The sequence below is a fragment of the Perca flavescens genome, chromosome 16, assembly GCF_004354835.1.
Source record: "Perca flavescens isolate YP-PL-M2 chromosome 16, PFLA_1.0, whole genome shotgun sequence".
Lineage (NCBI taxonomy): Eukaryota > Metazoa > Chordata > Actinopteri > Perciformes > Percidae > Perca > Perca flavescens.
Genome location: NC_041346.1, coordinates 13,846,376 through 13,854,296, shown reverse-complemented (window position 1 = coordinate 13,854,296; position 7,921 = coordinate 13,846,376). Strand labels below are relative to the sequence as shown.

Genomic DNA, 7,921 nt, shown 5'->3' with positions numbered 1-7,921 from the left:
ATACCACTCTTTTTATAGCAGCTGGGATTGTGGCAGTGCATAGCAGACGGGCCTCCTTTCCTTTCCGCCTGTGAGAGGCATTCATGCTCTGATAGACATATAAGCCCAGCCAATAGAACCAGACCTCTGCTGGGATGGTGGGAAATGTGGTGGCTGGGAAGGCCAGAGGTCAGATATTAAGCAAAAATAGCAACATGATCTTTAAACGGAGATCTGTGGCACAAAAGTGTAAAGATCAGAGTTGGCTGCAGAGAGGCGCCTCACTCTGAGATGAACAGTTTCATCACTAAAAAACTGCAGCTCATTGCATGGTGAAGTATTCATATGTTTAGTAAATATTACATTTGTTCACAGGGCATTTTTTTGTGTGTGTAATAATGACAAAGAGGCTCATACAGGTCCACTAAGCTTCAACACTGTGGTAGGGTGAAATGCATGGGCAGCATGTTGCCAATACACAGCTGAATTACAGCATGCACTCATGTGCTTTGTCTTACTGTACATGTAGCTGCCAATTCCAGCAACTCAAATGATGCAACTAACTGACTACCACCACTTCTGCTGCTTCTGCAGGCTAAAGATGCAGACACAGCAAAAACTATAAAAGTAGTGTACAAACGTTTGTCAGTTAAAAGAAAAAAAAGCCTCCTCAAAAATCTTGAACTACATTCTGACTCATCTTAAGGGCTCAACCTGGTCCAACCTGAAACATTATCATATCTTAGCAAATCATCATAAAGTCTATACAGTATGTTAAATCTTAAACAGGCAGAGGAATTTATAAATTGTTATTACAGGCCATCACCTCTAGGAGTTGCTCTAGTATAATTTTTACATGCAACATGTCACACTGTGTCAAGTAAGACTGAGGATGCCTGGCATTTTATCCCAAAAGGCATTTTATCCCATAGTTGTTAGATGTACATATATACCACATTATACATCGTAACAGCTGTATATGCTGTACAAGCATGGGTCTGACTGTAAACCCTGACAGGAAAATTGCCCCATCTCAGATTATCTACATACTTTTATTATACTTAAAGATTCAAGTTATTTTGAGTCTGGAGCCGAGAAATGTCTCGTGTTCCTCCCATGCTGGAAATATTATACGACACTGAGACAAATGATCAAAGCCAAATATTCTGCAGTATCCTTCATGAAAGTGAATGTTGGGAAGCACTCAAACTTACAGGACAGAGATCAAAGTGCTGATGGAGCTTGGAAACTAAGCCACAGAGCCAAAGCTGCCAGGCAAAGTCAATGTCTCCTGCCACTCCAAATCAAATTATGATCAATATATAGAAAAAAAAGAGAAATACAATAGTCCAAAAATATTATATTAATGGAAGTCCGGGCGTAATGCCAACCTGATTCATGTGATCATGATAAGGGGTTAGGTTACTGTATTGTACAAAGTAGCAACTAAAAAGGATGATGCTGTAGGAAAAACACTGGATGTGCTTTTTTGTGGCTGGGTCTCTCTGGTTCTATGGTGAATTGACATTAACAGCACACGTACTGTTGAACCCTTGTAGGCAACCATTTTCCAGCCAAAAAAGAGCTCATACACCAGTTGAACGCTATCTGCCAAGACAGATACAGTTACAGCGTGGGTGTTGAACATACTTTTGTTGACCATACACAACTTTTTAGGAGTTGGTGGAGACCAGAGGAGGAGAGTGAACATTTGACTTGTTTTCATTAGGTGTCCAGAAATAAGTAATAATTTGAGCTCATTCTGTCAAACTGTTAAATCAGAGTTTGGGTTCTCAGTAGGCCAGGCGTCATGTTACACTAAATTATGGTGCAATGCATCCAGCTGATGTACTTTTATACCTGTGAAGGCTACAAGTGCTGAATGTGAAGTGCTGAAACTGACTGCACTACAGCTGCTTATTCATAATGTGTGATGTAACAAACATGCCTGGCTGAATGGTATGTTTTGTTATGTATGTGAAACAGTGTACGCCTTGTGATGCAGGAAATCTAACACCAAAGAAATTGAATTAAAGCTAATTTTGTTCTTATGTCTGGTAAATGATCAATCAGGCAATATTATTTAGGGTGGTGGCTGTATATATGTCAGCTTGTTATTCAAAGTGCCCCTAAAGGCTAAAAGAGGATTAATAATTCATCTATAAATTCTCAATAAATACTAATAATAAGCTATTTAACATGACCACTATTACCACCAAGCATTGCCAATCCCAGTGAATCAATGATCTTCTACAACTGCACTGCCTGTGACTCATTGTTATGTTCTTCTGTGGGTGACTTATCCGTGTTAAGACATGTAAGAGGAGCTGTGCATGTACATGACAGCAATAGAAAAGTTGGATTGTATATTGAGGTTGGAAAGTTTGGAATATGGATGTTGTGCACTGTAGGGTTGCTGTTTTACAAAGTGTGTGATACTGTTATCAGTTTAGCCTTGATGCCTGAAATTACTGGGAATTTTAAAAGTAATCTTTCGATAATAAGACTATGGTTGAGCTTTTATGTTATGTTAATCAGCTTCACAGGGAGAACAAGCAACAACCTAGAAATTGGCACTATGAGTGAGTTAATTTGTACGTGAAGAGAAGTTAATGGTCTACTTTCTGTCTTTCATTTCCCCAGGTCCTGTAAGCATCTTGTCTGCCAAAAATCACCCTGGTGCAGATTGTCAGACTGCTGTTAGGGTGGGAAAGAGTGTACACAGGGGAGTTTGTGTGATCACAACTGTTACGATGACTCAGCCTGCAGCAGAGTCCATGCAGCTCCCACTGAAGTCCCCCACCTCTCACTGCCTGCCTCACTCCTGTTTGGGCACAGCACTGTCTGCAAGTACTGGGGGGCCTTTGCTGCATAGGCAAATTACTGGAGCATTCACACTATGGATCAAGCACATGCACACACACACATATACAGATATTGCTGCAAAGCACTGCAATACACTTCATTTATGCATGGATCTCGAAAGCAAGATTAATTTCCCAGCATAGACTTTCACTGAGCCACTGCATACCTGCAAAGACACGCACACACGCACGCACACACACATACACGCTGTGTATGTGACAAGTCATTCTGTCTGGCCACCTGCATTCGCCCCAAAATTGTCCTCTGTCTTCCTTAAGCGGCTGACTGCAAAACACACACACACACACACACACAAAAGGAAATCCATGTCAGCTGCTGGGTGTTAAATGACCTGCCAGGGTATCTGTGCTGCACTGTTTGTCTATAATAGAATTCAAAGAATAACCTGAAAAGCTTATTACCAAAAAGGCAAAGAAGGCTTTTCTTTCACTGATAAAAAGCTTGCTTTCAAACATTAACAATATGTCTAATGTTTATGTTTTGATTAGTGATCATATGCTTTCTCCCCAAAATTACTGCCAAATTCCAAGACATGTACCGATTCAGAAAATATATGCTGTCAGATTTGCATGAGGTCCTTTTGCAGAATGAAGATGAGATTTTATAGTAAATATTAGACGAAAAGGAAAAAAACAGATATAACATGTACACTGCTAATTAAGCGATGTCATTACAACCAGCTAATCTTATTGATAGACCAAGAAATTGGAAAATAACATGTGACCTCTGTTTGGGATATCATCATTGCAGGTCTTTTGAGGTTGCAGACTGTAGTTCTGCTCTCCACCAGAAGGAGAGATGCTGTGTCACGGTAGTTAAATCAGGACACCCCTCCCCTCTCATCTGCAGTGAGAATGGCACAACAAGTATGTTTTAGCATCTTTTTGCTATAAATATAGTATATGAAACAAAACAAAAACAAAATGTATCACAGGTATTTGCAGTGAAGCACACTGTGATTAATCTGTTTAATTAAAAGTGATTTTGTTTAGCTTGGATGAACCCTACTGTTATGACAAGACAAACAGAAGCAGTTTGTAATTTTGCAACCTCTCCGCTGCTGTCTTTTCTTCTTTCTATCTTTACCTCAGTTCCCTCCTACACTCATTCCCATGGATCCTCTGTCTCATTTCTTACCGTTGCAGTGTAAGCCTATCGAGCCTGCATTGTCAGAGTTTGGGGAAAGCGCTTGCGTCAGAGCTCACTGTCCTGCTATAAAAGCCCAGGCTGCTGCAGCAGCAAACAGTACAGGCTTAAACCTGAGCCCTTCATACACCTCCACACACACACACACACACATACACACAAAGAGGAGAGGGAGAGCAGCCTGTCCTCCCACCACTGAGCCATGAGTAGCATTGGATATGACCCCTACTATTCTGCCTCGCCATACAGACGCTGGTATGTCGAGGCTCCCCCTCGTGTCGCGGTAACCAGAGGGAGGACCCACTCCGTCTACTCCTCCCATGCTTCCCCGATGTCCTCCCGTGTCAAGTACTCCTCTCCTGGCCGGGTGCTGCTCTCCTCCTCCTCACAAGCCTCTTCCCTGGAGCTGGAGCTTAGCCAGGCCGCCCAGATCAGCTCCGATTTCCGCACCGTACGCACACAAGAGCGCAGCCAGCTGCAGGACCTCAACGACCGCTTTGCTGGCTTCATTGAGAGAGTGCGTGAGCTGGAGCAGCAGAACCGTGCTCTGGAGGCAGAGCTGCTGCTGCTGAGGCAGAGGCACAATGAGCCATCCCGCCTGAGAGCGCTGTATGAGCAAGAGGCCCGGTCCCTGAGAGCCGCCGTGGATGAGGCCAGGGCAGAACAGCAGGCTGTGCTGGGACAGAGAGAGCGGCTGGAACAAACCCTGAGCGCCTTGCAGGGTCGATATGAGGAGGAGGTGCTGGCTCGCGAAGAGGCCGAGGGCCGGCTGATGGACGCCCGTCGTGGGGCCGACCAGGCTGCCTTAGCTAAGGCTGAGCTGGAGAAGAGCGTTGAAACTCTGCTGGAGGAGCTGGCCTTCCTCAAGAGGATTCATGAAGGCGAGGTGGTTGAGCTTCAGGCCCAGGTCCAGCTGGGTGTCCAGGTGGCGGTAGAGTCTGAGGCCGCAGCTCCAGACCTCTCCGGGGCTCTCAGGGACATCCGGTCCCAGTATGAAAGGCTGGCAGCAAGAAACATGCAGGCAGCAGAGGAGTGGTTCAGAGTGAAGGTGGGCACCATGACTGAAACCGCGGCCCAGCACAGCGACGCCATGAGAAGCTCCAAGGACGAAGCAGGAGAGTACCGGCGCCAGCTCCAGGCCCGCCTGCTGGAGATCGATGCATGCAGAGGCCTCAATGAATCCCTGCAGAAACAGCTGCATGAGATGGAGGACAAGCAGAACGCTGAGATAGATTCTATGCACGTCAGTAGTGTTTTTCGGTGTATTCTATCCTTGTGTGTTATTAATTATTCAGCTCTTTTGATTATGGGGGGGAGGGGGGGGTATTCATCCCTAAAAGTATTACTTAAGGGTTTCATTTTATTTCATGATATATGTGCTTTTGTCTTCACTTCTTCTATTTAGGACACCATTGCAGAGCTGGAGAGTGAGCTAAGGGGCACCAAACAGGAAATGGCACGTTACCTGAAAGAGTACCAGGACCTTCTGAATGTCAAGATGGCTCTGGACATCGAGATTGCTGCCTACAGGTGAGTAGCAAGAACAGCGAAGCTGAGGAATCCTTTCTGGAAATGAAAAGAATCAATGACAACAAAGAACACCTTTTTCGATAGATTTAGAGGTTATTCACAAGGTCATTTAAGGTGAAAATTTAAGTATTTATTTAATTAAAGTAAAACGTGACCTGCATGTTCATCAGAGTGCATTAGCATATTCAAACACAGCTACAGTGTAGTATTTCTCATGTTTCTTTTTATGTAGATATGTCTGCAAAGTGTATGGCAAAACTAAAAGTGATTTATGTTGATGTTTAGGCTCTTAGTATAGAAAAGTCAAAAAGAGCAGGTCACTTTTTTGATTTATTAGAATCAATCACTTTCCACACTTTATATCAGACATCGTAGTATTGAGTTGTAATAAAATGGCCACTAACTGAGTTCCCATCTGAAGTACTAGTCTCCTGTCTTTTCACCAACCTCTACAGGAAGCTACTGGAAGGGGAGGAGTCTCGCTTCAGTGTAGGGGGGCCTGGGAGTGTGTCCTCTATGTACAGCCACAGTTTCTCAGCGCCCTGCTTCGCCCGGCCCATCCTCTCCAGCATGAGCTCTGGCTCCTCCTACCTGATGACATCACGCCTGCTCAGCTCCAGCTTCAGCACCACCGAGGGGATCATCTCTGCCAGCCACGCCCAGCAAGCAGAGGCCAGCCCCCCCGGGGAAGAGGAGAAAGCCGAGGAGGAAGTAAAGGAGGAAGAGGAGGAGGAGGAGAAGGAAGAGGAGGAAGGACAGGAGACGGAGGAGACAAAGGGGGAAGAGGAGAAGGAGGATGAAGAGGAAGGAGAGGAGGAGGGAGATGAAGAGAAGGAAGATGAAGAAGAGGCTAAGGGAGATGAAGAAGCTAAGGAGGGAGAAGAGGGTTAGTGCATTGTTTTTTAGTTGAAAAAAGCTGAAAAGGCTTGATTCAACTTCAATTATTAAGGTCATGATGACAAATAATAATACAATTCTCATCTATTGATACAGGTGGTGATGGGGAGGAGCAAACGGAAGAGGTGACAGAGGCCGCTGAAGATGACGGGGAGAAAGAGGACAAAGGAGAAGGAGAGGAAACCGAGGTCAAAGAGGAAGCACATGAGGAGGTAAAAACAGAAGGAGGTGATGACAAAGATGAGGATGCAAAAGAAGAAGAAAAAGAGGAGAAAGAAGAAGCAAAAAAAGGCGACAAAGCCGAAGACAAAGCCGATGACAAAGTCGACGACAAAGCTGACGACAAAGCTGACGACAAAGCCGACGACAAAGTTCCTCCGAAAACAGATGACAAAGCTGACGCCATAAAGGAGAAAGAGGAAGGAAAAGCAATCAAACCTGAAGCTGCAGAAGAAAAAAGCACAAAGGGTAAAAAGTAAGCCAGTAGCCCCAGCCAACTTCAGTCAAGACCGTCTATTAGCTCGATAACCTGTAGAGACATCTACGCTATCCTCTTGAATCTGCTTGTGGTGCTCAATAAAACAGTCCAATAGCCATTTAAAAGCAACAAATCAAGGTTAACTGCTTGCCAAAATCCAGATTAGTCCTTAAACGTCTGGTTGCTCCCTTTCTGATGAGTGTAATATGTGTAACTTCTGAATGCAAAAGTGAGCGTGTGAGTTTTTGGTGATTAAATAAACACCTCTTAAAGCCATGTGTGTCATTGAAGCCTGGTAAAGCACAAACAAGTCCCAATGTAACTTTTAACACCTTGCATTTAGATGAAAGACAGATTTACAGCATAGGCCTTTGTAAACGCTGTTGTTCTGTAATCACCTTGCCAGTGGAAACATGAGCATGTGTCATTCATTAATTCCATGTTTCCCAGTTGATTAGGCAATTAGAAATAGTAACTCATTATAACATGTCAGTATTTGCTGTGTAGCCCTTTACGCTTTCAAGGTCTGACACTCTGCACAACCCCCTCCCCCCCAGACAAAATCAAGGAAATGCAGCCCTCTAAACACCCCTCCCCAACCATTTTGATTGATTCTGACAGTAATGTAAAAATATATATATATATATTGATACGGTAGTGCAGCACAAAAAAGTTAATAGCCTATACATTTTTGTCACTCCTAGGCCTACTATTATATTTTGTCTTCCTTCCTTTATAGTCTATAAGCCAGAGATCTTCAACAGGGGGTCCGCAACCTCTGGGGTTCACTGCAGGGGGGGCTGCCAAATTATTGTTTAATACTTTTTTTTTTTTAATGTTTTTTCCCATCAAAATTAAAATATGTCTGAACATATGGGGCGGCCTCTAACTCACCCAGTAAGAGCGTTCGCCACATGTTGGCTGATTCCTGCAGTGGTGCAGGGTTCAAATCTGACTTGCTGCCCTTTACTGCATGTCATCCCCCATCTCTCTCCCCCTTTCATA

At 44.1% G+C, this 7,921-nt stretch overlaps 1 protein-coding gene across 2 annotated transcripts; it reads left to right on the top strand.

The window, feature by feature from the left end:
* Positions 1-3,489: 3,489 nt before the first annotated feature.
* Positions 3,490-7,166, top strand: nefla (neurofilament light chain a). 2 transcript variants are annotated; one of them, XM_028602597.1, is made up of 5 exons: positions 3,490-3,731; positions 3,957-5,254; positions 5,417-5,541; positions 5,997-6,427; positions 6,535-7,166. In XM_028602597.1, the coding sequence occupies exons 2-5, from the start codon at positions 4,214-4,216 to the stop codon at positions 6,915-6,917; spliced, it is 1,980 nt and encodes a 659-aa protein (XP_028458398.1). In that variant the 5' UTR covers positions 3,490-3,731; positions 3,957-4,213; the 3' UTR covers positions 6,918-7,166. The 2 variants fall into 2 exon arrangements, with proteins under 2 accessions (XP_028458398.1, XP_028458399.1); XM_028602598.1 differs by lacking the exon at positions 3,490-3,731 and having other exon boundaries at positions 3,801-5,254.
* Positions 7,167-7,921: the final 755 nt, after the last annotated feature.

Coding starts and splice junctions, on each gene's coding strand:
- nefla (XM_028602597.1), top strand. CDS start 4,214: ATGAGTAGCATTGGATATGACCCCTACTATTCTGCCTCGCCATACAGA. Junction 5,255..5,416: donor CTGAGATAGATTCTATGCAC/GTCAGTAGTGTT, acceptor TCTTCTATTTAG/GACACCATTGCAGAGCTGGA. Junction 5,542..5,996: donor ATCGAGATTGCTGCCTACAG/GTGAGTAGCAAG, acceptor CAACCTCTACAG/GAAGCTACTGGAAGGGGAGG.